This window comes from Oncorhynchus nerka, linkage group LG28, assembly GCF_034236695.1.
Source record: "Oncorhynchus nerka isolate Pitt River linkage group LG28, Oner_Uvic_2.0, whole genome shotgun sequence".
NCBI lineage: Eukaryota > Metazoa > Chordata > Actinopteri > Salmoniformes > Salmonidae > Oncorhynchus > Oncorhynchus nerka.
The window spans coordinates 39104148-39125424 of record NC_088423.1 but is presented as its reverse complement, the minus strand read 5'-3'; the positions used below and the strand labels follow the sequence as shown (position 1 = coordinate 39125424).

Here is a 21277-nt window from a genome sequence, read left to right as displayed (position 1 = left end):
GCTCCCTGGAGGATTGTTGTTCTCAACTGCACTCCCTACCTCTTCCTAGAATAGACTGAGTGAAGTACAGAGTAACGGGTATAATCCCTTTCCAATGTGTGGAGGTCCTTCCAGATATCTATCAGTCCCAGTTCTATCAATGAGGTATTAATCAACTTTGTGAGGTGCATTGTATTTCTCTTAGTACTGGTCGTGTCCAGATGATTTAACACCAGTTTCAAATTGCCCGTACAAATAAAAATAAATGTGTAAAAAATTACTTTTCCCTCTCTGGAGGGACATAAATATGAACGTTAGTTACCTCTTTATGTTATATTTTCCCCATTACCACCGTTAATCTCTCCTTTTTGTCATTAATTTACTTAATACTTTCAAAATGAACAGAGTTAATAATAATGATTGCCAGACCCCTACTGTGTTTCTATTTAAAAGTATTTTAGAATGTGTTTTTCAGTTTTTCATGTTCCAATTGTGATAAATGGCTTGTGCGTTCTCCTTTTTTATTTTGGCAAAAACCTTACTTCTCTTAATAGGATTGTCCAAACCATTCACGGGCCGAACTCCCAGTGGATGAATTAGTCATATGTTGCATTATTTTTATACATCAAGATGGTATTGGAACCCCGAAAAACAAAAAATATTCAAACTCTGAACATCTGGATACAAAACCTCAATAAGATAACAAAAAGTAGACCTTCAAAAAAATGGGTTGCCCAATGCAGTCCTCCACACACACCCCCTGTGTGGTCCGAGGAGAAAAATCCATGCTATGTGGAGGCCCCTCTCTAGCAGTGCAGAGATAGTATAAAATTCTCCCTCTACACATTCTAGCTATGACCAGTTTATGATACACACCAGCCGGTCTTGGTTCCTATTCAAAAGAGTCAGTGTTCCGTTTGAAAGATTCACTTCGTTTGTGAGTTTCCGAATAAGATGTTGTTGCAGCTAAAGTAAACAGTCGGAAATAACGTTACGTCAGTATGTTAACCGATTGGCCTTAATCCTCAAGTGACCCTATCCAAGGCTGGGTTATAGCCTATAAACAATGACAGTTTTAGCCCCAAAACAAATTAGCAGAGCTGAGGTTGCAGGCTATTTGGCTAGCTATAAATTGCTTGGTCAACCCAGCCCAGCAATATGCTACCTAACCAGACAGCCATAGTTGCTATCCATCTACCCTAACTAGCTAAACCGACATCTATCGGTGTTATCCACCTACATCATATTTCAGCCCTAGCAAATTCCCCATACCCGTTATTACAAATCACATATATATCCATAGAATTAGGTCTCCGTTTGAATTCCTGCAATCATTGTACTCATTGTACCGTCTCTTATCCTTCGGCTCTGGCTGAATTCCGCTCCCCCCCCCACATGCCTCTACGTCAACACTTGTTGTAGTTGTCTCTCACTGGTGATGCTGTTGAGCCCGTCCTCTCCTCTACCTCGATACTGAATCCCATCTTCCTCATGTCCTATACTGCCTCAGCCACACTGCTGTAGACCGTTGTCCATGGGGGATTTTCATCTCTGAATCCCCTCATGAGGGTAATCGTGGTCGAATGACAGTATGTGTGTTCCATGTTTAATCTTCTTCTGCCAGACTTTCCTCAAAATCATTTCCTTGGTATTGTATTGGTTTTTGAGCAAGTGCCCTGTATGCTTTCTGGATCTGAAGATCTGTGTCTGTCGGCAGAGAACGTTCATTTTTGAGTAGACCTTCTATGAATTGGGGCATATCTCTTCCCTCTGCATCCACAGCAATATCGTAAATATGGATATTGTTGTGCCTGGACCTTCCCTCTCAAGGTCCCTCAGTTTCTCCTGTATTCACTGTTGTTGTTTCAATGGAAGAAGTAGAGCTTTGCCAATTTCCATGTTTTGTCCTTCCAGCCATTCGATCCGTGTCTCTGCCCCTTTAAAAACTTTACTTTACTTTGAAGTTCCCATTACATTTCCTGGAGCCTCGCTGTAACTTCATGTTTGAATTCCTCTCTCCTTCTTTATTTCCTTCTTAACTTCGTCCTTGAATGTAGTCAGGTTCCCTCTCACTTCGGTTCTAAGTTTGCAGATTTCTCTGCTAATACTTATCAGCATTTCCTTCGCTGGGTTCCTCTCCATCTCACTTTCGACATTGCCGTCTTGCCTGGCTTGTTGAGGGCTGTGTATATCTTCATCCATTTCTGCTTTATCTGACTCTATAACTTGTGTTTTACACTTATTCTGACATCTCGTTCAACTTCCCCCACTCATTTATACTGAAGCTTAATATATAAACATTTTAAAAATATGAATTTGGGGGTGAATTATTTACAACCGACCGGGAGCTTGTCTTCTACATTGCCAATCCATCGCTCACCAACTACATAGTCGGCATAACTAAATGGTATGTCGCTTTTCTTCCACCCAAGGATTATACACCTGAATCAGTAAGAAGAAACAACTTGAAGACAACTGGCCCTTAATAACCCCTAGAGTGGATTTTCTGCTGCCCCGCAAAAATCTAATTAGCATAATACAAAAATCCCCATAAAAACCTGTCAGTGTAAGATATCTGTCCACCGCATCCGCTGATGTCGCACTTCCGCATCTGCGTCTTGGGACTCTTGGGATCTGGGATCTGAAGTCGGCACAGACAATCTGCCAACGTCCGTCTGTAGCGTCCGAACAGTTTAGGGCAGCCTTTCCTATGGGTCGCAACCCACCGACCTGTTAATGGTGGGTTGCAACGTGTCAGAGTAAATGTTTTATTATTTAATGAATTACTGGAATTGATTTGGCCAAGTGCGTCTGTGCTATCTGTTCAGTGCACTCTCTGCTTAGCAGCGGTCTCTGCTCAGTTTGGCACCTGCGCAAGTGGGAGAGGGAGATGCCAGATCATTTTCTGCAGTTTTCTTGAAGATCACTCCGCGACACACAAGGCAGCGCTGTCGTTCAGCAGCAGATGATGCCCTGACAGCCAATGACTTGTCATTCCCACTCGCCATCACTCACCGCTGTCATCAAATGGACTCATGCTAGCCACAAGTTCTGACTGAGCTCAACTGTCGTGAAACGCAAATACAGGGATGAGTTTCTCTCTCTTACTTTGAGAAATAAGGAGAAACACAACGTGTTTTGCGCGGAGAAGTGCTTAACGTTAGTAAACAAACAAATGAATAAAATGACACATCCTGACCAAAACTCCACAGCATTATGGTAAACCCAGGGAGTTCTTTCAGAACAGGGAAGACTGCTTCAGGAAACAGTGCTTTGACATTTGAAAAGTAAGTCAGCTAGCAAGGCATTGTTGTAATTTTAGAATAGGCGATGATAAGCAGAGATAAGGCAGTAGTAACTCTCATAGTAGTAGATTTGAGTTTCTCTTTCAAACAATCCTCCTACATCTGTAATGATTGTTGATTGTCGGAAATGATTGTTGGAAACAAGTCTAGGTTGGAACTGTTTCTGTTAAAATACAAGTAATAATTAGTATTCTGAACTGGAATAAATTGACTGAAGCAAGATGCTTTTTGAGGCAAACACTCACACAGTTCTGGGTTCTACAGCAGGAATCAGTCTACTGCCTGACTGAGAAAGCAGTAGATGTTAAATGGGGGAAAATAAACATGAATATATATTTACTGTTTATGAATATTTAATTTCATTGTTATTTTTTTTTGTCTATATTGCATTTGTTTTAGGCATAAGGGCAATGAAATGTACCGATATTTAGGTATAGTTGCGTATTTTCCTAAGCTTGGGTCCCAGGAAAACACAACATTTCGAATTTGGGTCCCAGGCTGAAAAAGAAACCCTGTTTTAGGGCTATACACTAATATGACCCTCTGTGGAAAGGTGAGACTCTCACAGACACATACATGTCTGTAGTTTTGCTCTAGGAAGCCCACAGGTCTCACAAAACTTGTCTGAAGCTCCCCTGGTACCAGTTGGAAAAATGTATTGAAGTAAACTGTGTATAGAGACTGTTTAGTGCCAAAAATCAGGGGGATAATACGTGTCAATTTTTTTACAAATAATTTCTGATCTTTCTCATACAGTTGAAGTCGGAAGTTTACATGCACTTAGGTTGGAGTAATTAAAACAAACGTATCAACCAGTCCACAAATGTCTTGCTAACAAACTATAGTTTTGGCAAGTCGGTTAGGACATCTACTTTTTGCATGACACAAGTATTTTTTCCAACAATTGTTTACACACAGATTATTTCACTTATTATTCACTATACCACAATTCCAGTGGGTCAGAAGTTTACATACACTAAGTTAACTGTGCCTTTAAACAGCTTGGAAAATTCCAGAAAATGATGTCATGGCTTTAGAAGCTTCTGATAGGCTAATTGACATCATGGGGAGGAATTTCCAAATGCCTGAAGGTACCACTTTCATCTGTACAAACAATAGTACGCAAGTATTAACACCATGGGACCACGCAGCCATCATACCGCTCAGGAAGGAGACGCGTTCTGTCTCCTAGAGATGAACATACTTTGGTGCGAAAAGTGCAAATCAATCCCAGAACAACATCAAAGAACCTTGTGAAGCTGCTGGAGGAAACAGGTACAAAAATATCTATAGCCACAGTAAAATGAGTCCTATATCGACATAACCTGAAAGGCCACTCAGCAAGGAAGCAGCCACTGTTCCAAAACTGCCATGAAAAAGCCAGACTATGGTTTGCAACTGCACATGGGGGACAAAGATCATACTTTTTAGAGAAATGTCCTCCGGTCTGATGAAATAAAAAATGGAACTGGTTGGCCATAATGACCATCATTATGTTTGGACGAGAAAGGGGGAGGCTTGCAAGCCTAAGAACACCATCCCAACCGTGAAGCACGGGGGTGGCAGCATCATGTTGTGGGGGTGCTTTGCTGCAGGAGGGACTGGTGCATTTCACAAAATAGATGGCATCATGAGGGAGGAAAATGATGTGGATATATTGAAGCAACATCTCAAGACATCAGTAAGGAAGATAAAGCTTGGTCACAAATGGGTCTTCCAAATGGACAATGACCCCAAGCATACTTCCAAAGTTGTGGCAAAATGGCATAAGAACAACAAAGTCAAGGTATTGGAGTGGCCATCACAAAGCCCTGACCTCAATCCTATAGAGAATTTTTGGGCAGAACTGAAAAAGCATGTGCGAGCAAGTAGGCCTACAAACCTGACTTAGTTACATCAGCTCTGTCAGGAGGAATGGGCCAAAATTCACCCAACGTATTGTGGGAAGCTTGTGGAAGGCTACCCAAAACATTTGACCCAAGTTAAACAATTTAAAGGCAATGCAAACAAATACTAATTGAGTGTATGTAAACTTCTGACCCACTGGGAATGTGACAAAATAAATACAATATTAAATAAATCATTATCTCTACTATTATTCTGACATGTCACATTCTTCAAATATAGTGGTGATCCTTACTGACCTAAGACAGGGATTTTTTACGAGGATTAATTGTCAGGAATTGTGAAATCTGAGTTTAAATGTAGTTGGCTAAGGTGTACGTAAACTTCCGACTTCAACTGTATCTCTTAGATATAGAACAGACACTTCAGAACAAACATCCTTAAGAGTTTTTGTTGTTCCATGTAGTGAATCTGTTTTTCAATGCATTTTTATGGGCTAATAGCCGTAAGGCCAAATACAATTTTTCATCTAATAATATTGCTTTTTTTCACTCAAAAAGGCAACAGTTCTGAACTGGGTTTAATATTTTTCTGTTGTTTTAATAATTTTAATTTGGTTATTTTTCTTTTAAACATCCATTGGTTGAAAGCTCATTGCTCAGTTATCAAGGTCAACATCCCTGTCGTGTTCACATTTCTAAATGTTGTAGGTAGAGTGCCTTTTTGTCTCACCCATCTACACATAATATCCCATAATGACAAAGTGAAATCATGTTTTTCAGAATTGTTGCTTATTTATTGAAAATGAAATACAGAAATATCTCATTCACCTAGGCATTCACACCCCTGAGTCAATACATCTTAGAATCATCTTTGGCAGCGATTACAGTATTGCACACCTGGATTGTACAATATTTGCCCATTGTTATTGTTTAAAAATTTATCCAAGTCAAATTGGTTGTTGATCATTGCTAGACAACCTTTTTCAAATGTTGTCATAGATTTTCAAGTAGATTTAAGTCAAAACTGTATTTCGTCCACTCAGGAACATTCACTGTCTTCTTGGGACGCAACTCCAGGGTAGATTTGGCCTTCTGTTTTAGGTTATTGTCGTGCTGAAAGGTGAATTCATATCCCAATGTCTGGTGTATAAGCAGACTTATCCAGGTTATCCTCTAGGATTTTGCCTGTGCTTAGCTCCATTACGTTTCTTTTTTTATCCTGACAAACTCATCACTCCTGAAACATTACAAGCATACCCATAACATGATGCAGCCACCACTATGTTTGAAAATAAACTCATACTGCAAAAAATGTGGCAAAGCAAATATGCTTGGGGAAAATCCAATACAACACATTACTGAGTACCACTTTCCATAATGCCTTGTTGCAAACAGGATGCATGTTTTGGAAATGTTTATTCTGTACAGGCTTCCTTCTTTTCACTCTGTATTGTGGAGTAACTCCAATGTTGTTGACCCATCATCAATTTCCCCCTATCACAGCCATTATACTCTGTAACTGTTTTAAAGTCACCATTGGTGAAATTCCTGAGCGTTTTATTTCCTCTCCAGCAACTGAGTTAGGAAGGACGCCTGTATCTTTCTAGTGACTGGGTGTATTGAGACACCATCCAAAGTGTACTTAATAACCATATTCAACGGGATATTCAATGTCTGCTTCCCCTATCTACCAATAGGTGCCCTTCTTTGCAAGTCATTGGAAAACCTCCCTGGTCTCTGTGGTTGAATCTGTGTTTGAAATTCACTCCTCGACTGAGGGACCTTGCAGATAATTCTATGTGTGGAGTACAGAGATGAGGTAGAGAATAAAAAAATGTGAACACTATTATTGCACACAGAATGAGACCATGCAACATTTTATATTTGACTTGTTAAGCAAATCTGTACTCCTGAACTTACTTAGCCTTGCAATGACAAAGGGGTTGAATGCTTATTAACCCAAGACATTTCGGCTTTTAATTATTTTAGTAAAAATTTCTAAAAACATAATTCCACTTTGACGTTATGGGGTATTGTGTGTAGACCAGTGACAATTTTTTTTATTTGCATATGAAAATATGAGCAATGTTAGGGAAATTGGCCAAAGATTTGCCACAACTGTTTGCCAGAAGCCTGTTTTTTTCATTAAGGGTTCACAGCTAGAAAAAGCAGTGGTTTAACAATTTACCAGAAACCATTTAACAAGAGACCAGAAAGCCTTCCCAAAACCCATTCGACTCCTTAGCCATGGCTCACTAATTCCATCTCGCTCTTTCTAAAATCTTTCCACTGGTTAAAATTAGACTGCTCTACACTGTATGAATAATTACTTTTTATTCTAGTGGCATATCAGGGTCAGTAAATCTATAACACATTTTAATAAGCTGTGCCAGACATCACCACCCCCCCCCACCACAGACACACACAAACCCAACGTGCACACACACGCCATACCACACACACGACACAATAAGATGTGCAATAGTGAACTAAGATATATCAACCTATTGTCTGTGATGTCTTGCCAGGTATTCAGACAGGCTATAGATAAACACATCCGCATAATTCCCAACTCAGGCTGCCCCGCCACTAGTCTCCTCTGATGTGTCCAATTACATGATGCATCATTGTAATTAAATACCTATTAACTCAGTTCAAGACTAACTACGAGCGACTGGAATTACGTTTACATGTTACATGTTGCAACATATGCAAATATATGCAAATAAGTGTATCGTATATCGCATATATATGCAATAAGTGTAACAGATCATGCAGAATAAAAATGTCTGATGGTGGACTGAAATGGATATCAATTTTACTATACGATTGAGCTGCTGAAAGGCAGATGAAAACGTGGTGTGTTTTATCAACTCTATAGAATGTCAAGAATTATAGAGCTGTAAAAACCATTAGAGCCCAGGTCCAGCATCTTAGATATTATATTCGAAGCCAACCCTTTATGATGGAGTGAATGATAAGTATAGTATGTCTTAGAGCTATTAACTTATAATGGTTAGACATGAGTAATGTGAAATAAATTGTGATCTACAGTTTAGGTTGCAATGATGTACTGAGATGAATGCAGCTTTTCAAGAGCGAAGTTCTGTTATTTTGATGGGAAGACATTGCCCTCTAGTGGTGGCAGTGTGTGAATAAATGCCATTTTGTTGCGCTTGAATATCTAATAAAGGATCAGTAGATTCCATATGCATGTCTGATTAAAGCAGCGAAAAGAGAAAAACTAATTATGAGCAAATGATGAACCCACCATGATATGAAGAATATAATCAAGGGGAAATGTGTTTTCACATTGTGCTGCTATTTAGTGATGCTGTTATTACTTGCTTAATTTAACATTGAGGTACTGTAGGCCTAACTACAGCATGATTCATGTAATGGATCTATATAAATGGAAGTAAATGGGTAGGACTATAATAATAATACAAAATTGTTTAAGACTTTATAGTCTGGTGATACATTACCTGCTCTAAATGTGTCACTTTTCCATCCATTCTCCCCTCGGTTGACCTTTTTTCAGGGACGATGCAAAACTCTGCTGCCGTTGGCAACCCTGGGAGCACTGACACTAGAAGCTGCTCTCCACTGATCCCTGTGACCTTCAATTAAAAAGTATTGAAAAATAAAAAATACATCTGACATCTCAGTTTCCCCTATATTTTCATTATGTTATGTCATATAGCACTACACTGGACTTAACTATGGAAAAGGCTAAATGCACCAGCTTTTTTTGTTTTTTTAAAGATGTCATTTGACTAAGTACCAGTCACTGGCAAGAGATAATGCACAAATCAGCCCAAACATGCAAGTTCATTTTGACAGTCTTTAGTAAAAAGCAGGCCTTTTTAAGTGCATTTGTGCTGTAACAACCCTGTCAGTTTCCTGGTATAAAACATGGTCATAGCTGACAAGACAGAAAGCCAGTGTGTGGTGTATATATAGCTCAGCAGCCAGGCCTTTTATGTAACCCAATGTGCTTCTTAACATCCTGAAAGAGACAATGGAGGAGACTGGAAACACTTTACCTTATATGGTACACTCTACCTGCTATTTACATTAAGCCAAATACTTATAGGGACATAACCTGATTTGTGGCACTTAGAAATCGTATACTGCTAGTAATGTTTACCAGCTAACTTCAGTGAATTCAGTGAGGGAAGCATCATGACATACAATTTGCTACCAAGTTGTTTGCAATGCTGTTAGAATGACATTAAATAATCATCAGAGTGCACCAATTAGTTACTGTAATCGCAGTAATTTACTGGTAAGAAGTTCTGTAGTAGTACTGTACAGGCAACACAGTCTCACATTCAATTCGTGCATATATGTACAAAATGCATTTCAGCTAATTTTGTGCATTTTTGTGCGTTGTTCTGGCTTAATTTGTGAGAAAAGACACGAATTTATGTGCTTCTTAATTCCTGCGAAAAGACACAAATTGACACGAATTTATGTGCTTCTTAATTCATGCGAAAAGACACAAATTTAACCAGTAGGCTACACACAAGCCTTTTCAACAACCATATAGACGCGATAGTTTATATTTAATTTTTGTTCTTAAACTCGATGTAGGATCAGGCAAAACCCCTTGAGTTGCGCACCTTATGCAGGTTTGGTCTTCGGTTGGTTGCCATGTGTAGATATCGAGTGGTGTGGTCATGATGTCTAGGTCCGCTTGTCAACTGATGTGGAAAGCATAGTGCAACCTAGGAGTTTGGTTTCTAGTTTTGAGTCGGTTGATCCACTTCCATCTCTGACATGTGGAAACCGGAGGGGGGAAGGGCAGGGGTGCACTCCACACATATGCGCGTAGGCCGGAGGGGTCCGGGCGCGGCCGGCCAAAGTTGTGGGCCCCATGGTTGCCCACTTGTAGATTGACCCATTGGTTGGGTTAAAGAGTCGTCTGTCCATAGGGTGGGGGTTAGGGTTAGGTCCAGTTGGAGTTAGGGTTAGGTATAGTTAGTAGAATGGTTAAGGTTAGGGTTAAGGTTAGGGTAAGGTATAGTTGCGTATATGGTTGTTGCAAAGGCTTGTGTGCCTACTGGTTAAATTCGTGTCTTTTCGCACAAATTAAGTAGCACATAAATTTGTGCATTTTCGAACGAATTGAACCACACAAAAATGCACAAAAACGCACGAAATCTGCTGAAATACATTTTGTACATATATGTGCGAATTGGATCTGAGGCTGTGCTGGTACAGGAGAACTCACTTGGACCATGGAGTCCTTGATCACTCTACTGATGTCCTGCCTCCATTCAGGCACACCAGGATTGAAGGCCTCCAGATTAGAGGAGAAGGCTAAAACGTGTGACTTGAAATGTTCTACAGGAAAATACAAGACACATATTTAATGGCGATAGATGCTAGATAATAAGAGAGAAACTGTTAATAGATCAGAAGAGGTTATAAATGATTAAACGTTAAACATCTAAATGATCAAATCACCTTCTATTGGTCGCATCACAGTCAGTATTTTATATCACAGAACATTTACCACCTGAATGTTAGAAACATATAACACCTCTGTAATTTAGAGATGAGTCATTTCAAATACTTTACCATAGACAGCAACAGTTATTTTGTCTTGAAGGACGGTGTTACCAACTGACACTTGCACGGTGACAGTATGGGTTCCCTCCTTTGAGAAGGTGAAGGACATTCCTCCCACTAAAGTCATAACAGGCTAACACACGTACAAAAGACAGAGTGATAGAGTTTGACAGAGAGAGAGAGAGAGAGAGAGAGAATGTCACAAACTAAAGGTGGGTTTGTCCGTACAATTCCCAATATTGCAATTAATATAGTAAATGAGTTAAGTAAAGTTCTGTAAATCTGTAAAGTTTTAAGATATAGTGGAATACTTCACTGACCTCAGTGTGGTTGTTGATCCACCAGTAGTAGGTGACTGATCCAACGTAACGTGGCTTCAGGACTGTTGATAGATTCACTGCTTCATTCCTAACAACCACCGAGGGAGCTGAAAGCTGCACTTGCTCAAGTAGACCTACAATAAAATAAAATGGATGTGTTTCCTTTCACGGAAGTGTATTCCTTTCCTACTGCAGATACATCATTAACAGAGTTTTTTTTTACAGGTAGAAATGTTCCAAAGAGTACCTGTAATTCTAAAGTAAATGAATTATATCAGTCATTCATGTACTGCTTCACTTACAGGTAACATGTAGGTATAGTAAGACTCTCTCAGAGCCAAGGCTGTTGAGTGCCGTGGCAGCCACTCGGTAAATGCCCACTTTACTGTATATATGTTTGATTCCATCCTCTATGGAGCTGATGTTAGCGTAGGATATGGCCGTCCCGTCTCCAAAGTCCAATGTTATACTTGTTGTGGAGCCATCACTCTACCAATGGAAACATGTTTATGATTAGATTTTGGAAAAAATGGCCACAGTCTGCATGTTTAACACAATTTAAAATACATATATTCATGTATTTATTTATATATCCTACACATATTCTGCATGTAGAAATACATTGTTATATGTGACAACTGTTATATGACAATGGCTACAAGTGTTTGACAACAACAATCTAGGCTCTACGAATCAACAATATGTACAACATGATGCACTGCAGCTCATCTCAATCCATTGGTTAACGATTGAGAGTAAACCAATGTATATGTAAATGTATGCTATAGGGCGACAAATACATAACATGCCCATTCATACCACGAAATGTGTGCCTTTTGGATCCCTTTGATATTTCAAGTACAAATATTGAATTTTAACAGCCTGTTATATTAAATGAAGTGCCTTTTAAAATAGACCTCATGGAAAATTTAATCAATCTGATTTATTCAGCATTTTGACATGTCACGCCCTGACCTTAGAGATCTGTTTTATTCTCTATTTTGGTTAGGTCAGGGTGTGACCAGGGTGGGAAATCTATGTGTCATATTTCTTTGTTGGCCAGGTATGGTTCCCAATCAGAGGCTCTGATTGGGGATCATACTTACGCAGCCTGTTTTCCACCTTAGTTTGTGGGATCTTGATTTTTGTTAGTTGCTGTATAGCCTGCATAACTTTATGTTCGTGGTGTATTTTTGTATTTTTTTAGTGTTCATTTTAAATAAAAGTAAGATGTTTGCCTACCACGCTGCACTTTGGTCTAATTCATCTTTCGACGAGCGTAACAGTGACTTCTTTTAAGATTTAACCCACTTACCCCAACATTTCTCAAAGTTGTCTCCATAATTGTAAACCCCTAGTTCATTTAATGTGATTGGTGATTACTTTTAACGTAAAAAAAAACTACCTGTTCATAATTTTAAGGTCGACCCTGTTACGTGAACTGAACTCTCGTTTTAATATGGAATTATTTAAATAATTCATTTTTTAAATATAAAACAAAAAACAAAGACGGAACATTTTAAAGTCCAAGCAGGTGAGCTGGTCCTACTCTTTTTTGCCATTTTCTCATGTTTTGTGGTGGAAAACTGAGTGGGTCGAGCATAACACATCAACCCTGTTACCCATTTGTATTTATTAAGGATGTCCAGCAACACTAAGGCGGTTATATAAAATAAAAAATATTACATGGCATTACATTTCTTATCACTTTTCACAACACATTAAGCGTGCTTCCTCAGGCGACAACTCTACTATCACATACTGTATCTACAATACAAAATCCATGTGTACATGCGTGTCTTGTCATGTGTATGTTTGTCTGTGCACATAGATTGACAGACTAGAAATGTTTAGCAATTTTTTGGGGGTGAAGCTTGCATTCAATTTCCCTCCCTGTTGCACACAACAAGCTTCTGTACCCCTGTTAAAAGAGGATTTATGGCTGATAAGACCAAATCGTCAACCCTGTTACTTTACTTGGCACTTAATAGGCACTTGCTATTGTCTTTTTTTATTAACCTCTTGAAATGGCAAAACATGTTTGTTATCTAAGTTGAATATGTGCTCTTTATGATTATTATTTAAAAAATGTATCACCAAGTTACGCTACTCAAAAGGCACCCAATTGGTGAACGACCCAGCACATGCTTTCAATAAGATGTCTAAAGAAATATTCCAGACATTACCTCTTCCAGAAACACCAGGAAGGTGATGTTGTCCCCCATGGTGGCTGTAAGTGTCCCCTCACTGGTGACCAGCTGCAGACCTCTCGGGGCCTGGCGGGGACACCTCTGGCTCCTAGGGCTATACTTCCCCAGGGTTTCCGCAGTGCAGTTATTGGATAGAGCCTTACGGTATCTGCAACATACACACATACAGACATAAATATCTAGACAGCCCATACTCTATCTTAAATACATATGAAGAAATAAAACAAGAAAATATACTGTCAAATTTGCTGAAGGGATCTCTAATACTGTACGTTATTCTGAGTGCATTTCTGACTAGTTAAGCAGTACATAATGTTTAAATGAAGATTTGCCATACCCAGTAGTGTTGAGGAAGCTGTCCCCAGTGGTGCAGTCTGTGGACACGGAGGATGGAACAAACCAAAAGACTGGGGTGCATCCTCCACCACTCTGCCTCTCAAAGCCATAATCACTATTTGGGGTGGGAGAGAGAAATCAATAGGCTACAAGTCTTGAGATCAGTAATAAGCATTAAGTATAGAAAGTGGATGTCTGTTTTTAAGGTTTATTGGTAACATTTTAAGACTGTAATATAATACTTGATTTTTAATACCAATCATTACATAGTTTGATAGTATTATGTTTGGTGTGTTCGACATCAAAATAACCATAAGAAGACAAAAAACATCTAAATATGTTCAATATTGTTTACTGGCATTGGAGCTCTGTAAGAAAATGTTATGTAAACAGATATCATATAAACTTGATTAATTGATTGATTGACAGATGTCAGTGAACCTTTCAAAGTATTTAAAAAAAAACGTTTTATTATTTTTGTATTATTATTTATTACAAGAAACACAAGGAAGGGGTAACATTAAAGTATTAGAACATGAAGGACAAACAATACAGCATCAAGACACTATCAAACATGTATCAGTCTTTCCGCAACAGAGCCATACTTATGTGTGAGGGAACGTGTGCATGATAGTGATATAAAATATATGTCGTAGTTTCCTTTTTCATGATCACAATCTTGTGAAACCCGAACCCTCCACAGTTCCCCAATAGCTGTCCCTCAACCATTCGAGACCCCTCCCACAGTCTCCCCCCCACCCCCCCCCCCCCGGAATAAAAAATAAAATAACCCCCCAATGCACCAACATCCAAGATAATGAACTAAAGAGAAAAAAGGAAAAGACAGAAGAAAACAGCAAACAACAATGCTAAATTAAAAAAATAATAACAATACATTTAAAACAAAGGACATCAAGGACGACTGAAATCATAACAGCAGTGCCTACTTTATATGTTTGTGCGCATGTCTGGCACGATTACATGTATGTGTGTGTTCTTGTATGTGTTTATTTGAATGAGAGTGTGTGTATATGTATGTATACAAACACCTGCATGGCATCAGCCTCAGGAAAACCTGCATTAGTTGTAAAAACACTGGCACTTAGTGTCATTCAAATGTACTTTTATTGTTTCATGTTGACTTTTTTTTACCATCCATTCTCTCTCTCACACAGCAACTCCACTCCCACTTGTCTCCAATTCCACATACCAACCCTCGGCCTCCCCAGCCCATCCCATCTATCTCTGCTGGCCACCCACTTCGTGTTTCTATGCAACACACATCTTTCAACTATGCTATGATATTTAAAGTACAATTTCAATCTATCTAATCGAATAGAATCTACAGATTGCGAGTTGAAGATAAATACTTTTACTAAGACTGTTAGATCTCCTAACAGTACTATTTCTAGGGTCAATTTTAGATCAATGCTATGCATTTTCAGCCATTCCTGAACCTGAGACCAGAAACAGGCTACCTGGGGGCAATACCAAAACAAATGGTCTATTGATTCTGTATCCTCACAACAAAATCTGCAGAGCTTCGATGATTTTATGCTCCAAATATTCAACATGTTGTTGGTGGCAAGAATTCTATATAATAATTTTAGCTGAAAAGCACGAAGTTTTATATACCAACTCATACACCCTGTACCATGGAATCAGTACATCAACATTATCTTCCCAACTATTTTGCAATCAGTATGGCACAGTTGTCAACATCCTGGTCCTCAAATGAAACTGGTATATTTTCCTATTTATGCTATTTTTATTCCTCCGCCAGTTTTGATCCTTTATATTGGGCAGACAGACCAGTTCCATACCTCCTCCCGCTGCCACCCACCTCCTCCATTTTTGGGTTAATGCTGTCAATTGGTTGTGCTCTTGGATTGAGCAGACCTTCCCAGACAATTCTGATAACACCACGAAGGACATAACTCTACCATTACAATTTACAATGTAATTTAAGAACAAAATACCCTTTTCAAACATCTTTCCCATAAATACAGGTATTTTATCAACCAGCACATTTGAGTTCAGCCATAATTTTTGTTGTAATATTTGTTCTATCTTTTCAGGGGGATGAAATTGAAATTGTAGCCAGCTCTGCAAGGCTTGTTTGAAAAATATAGATACTTTGAAAAAAGTATCATTTTCAATAAATCGAAAATGAGACATGGCAATCTGCACAAAGGCAAAAAGGCCATTTTTATGTTTGCTGGATGTATGTTAGCTGGAATCAAAAGTTTGGTTCCAGTAAACAAATTACAGCATCGGTGACACACACACACTCACAAAAACCAAATACATATTCAAATACTCACATTCAAGCAAACGTAGGTTTGCAAAACGTATTCCGCCTATGTTCCGTCGATGGCAATCTATGGTAAATTTGGTAATTCATACTTGAATATTTAAAAATATATATATTAGTCATATATAGTATAAATGTTTTATGTGTTTTAGTGGATAGACCATATGGTTCAAGAGAAAATAGGCTTAATTATGAAGGCATCTAATCAACAATGGCATTTACAATGACAATGACATTATTTTCCATTGACTTTTTTCACAACTGCCACCAGTTTGGCCCCAACACTTTTACAACAAATACATTGTAAAATAAACAAGTGTGTAAAATATAAATATATATATTTCATGATGAAACCCTAATATTAAACACCAATTGAATTCACTAAGTTGATGGTTTAATATTAAGGATAGTGTTTTACAGGTTTAAAAAATCTTATTTAATTAGTTTATATATTTTACATGTGATTAAGCCACAAAGAGATAATCTGAAGTACCCAAAAAGGCCATTAGATGTCATGTGATAAAATTGAACAACAAAATAATAAAGTCACCAAAATTCTGGTAGTTTACTAGTAAATATACCAGTAATATAAAATGTATCCAATCAAATCAAATGTTATTTGTCACATGCTTCATAAACAACAGGTGTAGACTACCAGTGGAATGTTTACTTACAATGCAGAGATAATAGAAAAATAGTAACACAAGTAATAAATACACAATGCATAACGACAACTTCGCTATTTAAACAGAGTACCAGTCGATATGCAGGGGCACGAGGTAATTGAGGTAAATATGTACATACAGTGGGGCAAAAAAGTATTTAGTCAGCCACCAATTGTGAAAGTTCTCCCACTTAAAAAGATGAGAGAGGCCTGTAATTCTCAACATTGGTACACTTCAACTATCACAGACAAAATGAGAAAAAAAATCCAGAAAATCACATTGTAGGATTTTTTATGAATTTATGTGCAAATTATGGTGGAAAATAAGTATTTGGTCACCTACAAACAAGCAAGATTTCTGGCTCTCACAGACCTGTAACTTCTTCTTTAAGAGGCTCCTCTGTCCTCCACTCGTTACCTGTATTAATGGCACATGTTTGAACTTGTTATCAGTATAAAGTACACTTGTCCACAACCTCAAACAGTCACACTCCAAACTCCACTATGGCCAAGACCAAAGAGTTGTCAAAGGACACCAGAAACAAAATTGTAGACCTGTACCAGGCTGGGAAGACTGAATATGCAATAGGTAAGCAGCTTGGTTTGAAGAAATCAACTGTGGGAGCAATTATTAGGAAATGGAAGACATACAAGACCACTGATAATCTCCCTCGATCTGGGGCTCCAAGCAAGATCTCACCCCGTGGGGTCAAAATGATCACAAGAACGGTGAGCAAAAATCCCAGAACCACACGGGGGGACCTAGTGAATGACCTGCAGAGAGCTGGGACCAAAGTAACAAAGCCTACCATCAGTAACACACTACACTGCCAGGGACTCAAATCCTGCAGTGCCAGATGTGTCCCCCTGCTTAAGCCAGTACATGTCCAGGCCCGTCTAAAGTTTGCTAGAGAGCATTTGGATGATCCAGAAGAAGATTGGGAGAATGTCATATGGTCAGGATGAAACATCATGCTTTGGGGATGTTTTTCTGCAAAGGGACCAGGATGACTGATCCGTGTAAAGGAAAGAATGAATGGGGCCATGTATCGTGAGAGTTTGAGTGAAAACCTCCTTCCATCAGCAAGAGCATTGAAGATGAAATGTGGCTGGGTCTTTCAGCATGACAATGATCACAAAGGAGTGGCTTCGTAAGAAGCATTTCAAGGTCCTGGAGTGGCCTAGCCAGTCTCCAGATCTCAACCCCATAGAAAATCTTTGGAGGGAGTTGAAAGTCCGTCTTGCCCAGCAACAGCCCCAAAACATCACTGCTCTAGAAGAGATCTGCATGGAGGAATGGGCCAAAATACCAGCAACAGTGTGTGAAAACCTTGTGAAGACTTACAGAAAACGTTTGACCTCTGTCATTGCCAACAAAGGGTATATAACAAAGTATTGAGATAAACTTTTGTTATTGACCAAAGACTTATTTCCCACCATAATTTGCAAATCCTACAATTACAGGCCTCTCTCATCTTTTTAGGTGGGAGAACGTGCACAATTGGTGGCTGACTAAATACTTTTTTGCCGCACTGTATGTACATACAGACCACTTCGCTTTGTTCACATTTTGTTACATTACATCTTCATCAATCTACACACAACATCCAATAATGACAAAGCAACATTTAAAAAAAATGTTTGAACATGTACAAAAAAAGTTATACTCAATACCTTATTTACATAAGTATTCAGACCCTTTGCTATGAGACTCGAAATTTAACTCAGGTGCATCCTGGTTGCATTGATCATCCTTGAGATGTTTTTACAACTTGATTGGAGTCCACCTGTGTTAAATTCAATTGATTGAACATGACTTGGAAAGACACACCTGTCTATGTAAGATCCCAAAGTTGACAGTGCATGTCAGAGCAAAAACCAAGCCATGAGGTCAAAGGAATTGTCTGTTGAGCTCTGAGACAGGATTGTGTTGAGGCACAGATCTGGGGAAGGGTACCAAAACATTTCTGCAGTGTTGAAGGTCCCCAAAAACACAGTGGCCTCCAAATCACACAGCCAAGACATTGCAGGAGTGTCTTCGGGACAAGTCTCTGAATGTCTTTGAGTTGCCCAGCCAGAGCCTGGACTTGAACCTGATCGAACATCTCTGGAGAGACCTGAAAATAGCTGTGCAGCTACGCTACCCATCCAACCTGACAGAGCATGAGAGGCTCTGCAGAGAAGAATGGGAGAAACTCCCCAAATACAGGTCTACCAAGCTTGTAGTGTCATATCCAAGAAGACTCAAGGCTGTAATCGCTGCCAAAGGTGCTTCAACAAAGTACTGAGTAAAGGGGCTGAATACTTTACTTACAGTGTATGTAAATGTGATATTTCAGTTTTAAAAATGTTATACATTTGCAAAATTGTCTAAAAATCAGTTTTTGCTTTGTCATCATGGGGTTTTATGTGTAGAGTGATGGAGGAAAGAAAACAATTGAATCCATTTTAGAATAAGGCTGTAACGTAACAAAATGTGGATGAAGTCAAGCTTCGAAACTGTGGGTTTGCACAACTGAAGAAATTCTGCACAAACTGTCCGAAACCCCCTCAGGAAGCTCATCTGCGCATGCTCATCTCCTCAACAGGGTCTTGGCCTGACTGCAGTTCATCATCATAACCGAGTAAAATGGGCAAATGCTCAACTTCGATGGTCACTGGCACGCTGGAGAAGTGTGCTCTTAACAGATGTATCCCGGTTTCAACTGTACCGGTTAGATGGCAGACAGCGGTGTATGGCTTTTTGTGGGTGTGCGGTTTGCTGATTTCAACATTGTGGACAGAGTACCCCATGGTGGCGATTGGGTTATGGTATGGGCAGGCGTTAAGCTACAGACAAAGAGTACAATTGCATTTTATCGATGGCAATTTGAATGCACAGAGATACCGTGATGAGATCCTGAGGCCCACTGTCATTCCATTATTCTGCCGCAATCAACTCATGTTAATGCACGGTCCTATGTCGCAAGGATCTGTACACAGTTCCTGGAAGCTGATAATGTCCCAGTTCTTCCATGGTCTGCATACATGTTTGGGATGCTCTGGATCGAGTGTTCCAGTTCCCGCCAATATCCAGCAACTTCACACAGCCATTGAAGAGGAGTGGGACAACATTCCACAGGCCACAATCAACAGCCGGATCAACTCTATGCGAAGGAGATGTGTCGCGCTGCATGAGGCAAGTGGTGGTCACACCAGATACTGACTGGTTTTCTGATCCACGCCCCTACTTGTTTTAAAGGTATCTGTAACCGATGCTTGCCTGTATTCCCAGTCATGTGAATTCCATAGACTTGGGCCAAATGAATTCATAGAAATGAACTGATATCCTGAACTGTAACTCAGTCAAATCTTTGACACTTCTGCATGTTGCGTTTATATTTTTCTTCAGTGCATATGTTTGAACTAGTTTTCATTTGGAAGGCAGATAAAGTGTTGTTATCAAAAGCAATCACATTTGCATGTGAAAACACAATCCCACTCATTACAACACGTGCTAATTACATTACTTTTGATTTGAGCCGACTCCGTCATTGGCTTTGAACGGGGCATCTGGCTCACGCTTGGAAGGCAGCCCAGTTCCAAACCAAATGCAAGCAAAACATGCCTAACAGGGTGCCAGGGACAGATGAATCAAACCCCCTCAATGAAGGGAGGCGAAGTGGGAGGGGCGATTTGCATGTGGAATTGGCAAAAGGGGGCATGATTTGTTTACATAATTGTAATCCATTCCCAACCTTCCTTTACTCATTGTGATGTACTGAGGTTCCAATCTCTTTTTTAGACCAGACTGAGTTTATGACCAAAATGATCCTATTTAAAACTTTGTAGTACATTTTGACACTCAAATACGTGTTTTTGACTTATATCATAGGCCATTTTCAAAAGGATTAGCTGCTTTTTAAGGGCAGTCACTGTTTAAGGCACATGAACGTTCACGTTCAAGAAAGCCTTTCTAATAAAAAATAATTCCCTACTGTGAAGTAGGAATTAGTGTCAAACGCCTAATCCTGTAACCACTCACATTTATGTAAACCAACTCGTCCAATGTGAGATAGGCACCATTCTGAACCCACTGTCGAGTTTGGAGACACAGAAGCCTCCGATGCCTTCGCACTGTCTATCTACACACTGGTAAACATGCTTAGAACTCTTGAGGGGCAGAACGGCTACAGGTACAGGTGTACTGTGGTTCCTCCTTTAAAAGTTGAGCGTACACCGTGGAAGTTAGAGATACCTAGCGTCACGGCATCATTACTCCAGATCACCACAAGGGGGAGTTAGAGCTCTCATTATGCATTTGGGTCCAAAGGTTTTTATATAACCAATCATATAGAGTGGTTCCAATGACGCGTGCCACCCGTCCCTGGAGCTTTCTTCAACAAAGATGGCTGACAAAACATTACGGCGAAGCAGATGTAAGTAGTTATAACGTCATAACGAGTCAAGCTAAAAATGTACAATTGAGAGGAATATGTTAATGTGGATTGTGCCAATTTTTTTGTCATAACGTTCATTTACGAAAATCGCAATTTAGCAAGTTAACTGACTAGCTAACATTAGCCAGCTAGCTAGCTGGTGTTATGATTTGAGTACAGTATGACATTGTAATTCGTGTTGTTTAATGTTTTAGGGACTCCTGACAAAACCAGGCTGCCGTCTTGGGAAACCGTGGATGTAAAGAATCTAGCTAGATTAAGCATTTACTGCAAATTGAATGTACAA

At 39.3% G+C, this 21277-nt stretch overlaps 1 protein-coding gene across 1 annotated transcript in view; it reads right to left on the bottom strand.

Annotated features, from left to right (window-relative positions):
- The window catches only part of LOC115113865 (VPS10 domain-containing receptor SorCS1-like), a 90159-nt gene that overhangs the window by 9414 nt on the left and 59468 nt on the right, over window positions 1-21277 (bottom strand). Inside the window, exons 17-23 of the mRNA XM_065012582.1 lie at window positions 13576-13689; window positions 13215-13386; window positions 11331-11517; window positions 11029-11162; window positions 10718-10841; window positions 10368-10480; window positions 8617-8751 (exon numbers count right to left, since the gene is read on the bottom strand). Coding sequence (XP_064868654.1) covers window positions 8617-8751; window positions 10368-10480; window positions 10718-10841; window positions 11029-11162; window positions 11331-11517; window positions 13215-13386; window positions 13576-13689 — 979 coding nt within the window. The remainder of the gene's footprint in view (window positions 1-8616; window positions 8752-10367; window positions 10481-10717; window positions 10842-11028; window positions 11163-11330; window positions 11518-13214; window positions 13387-13575; window positions 13690-21277) is intronic.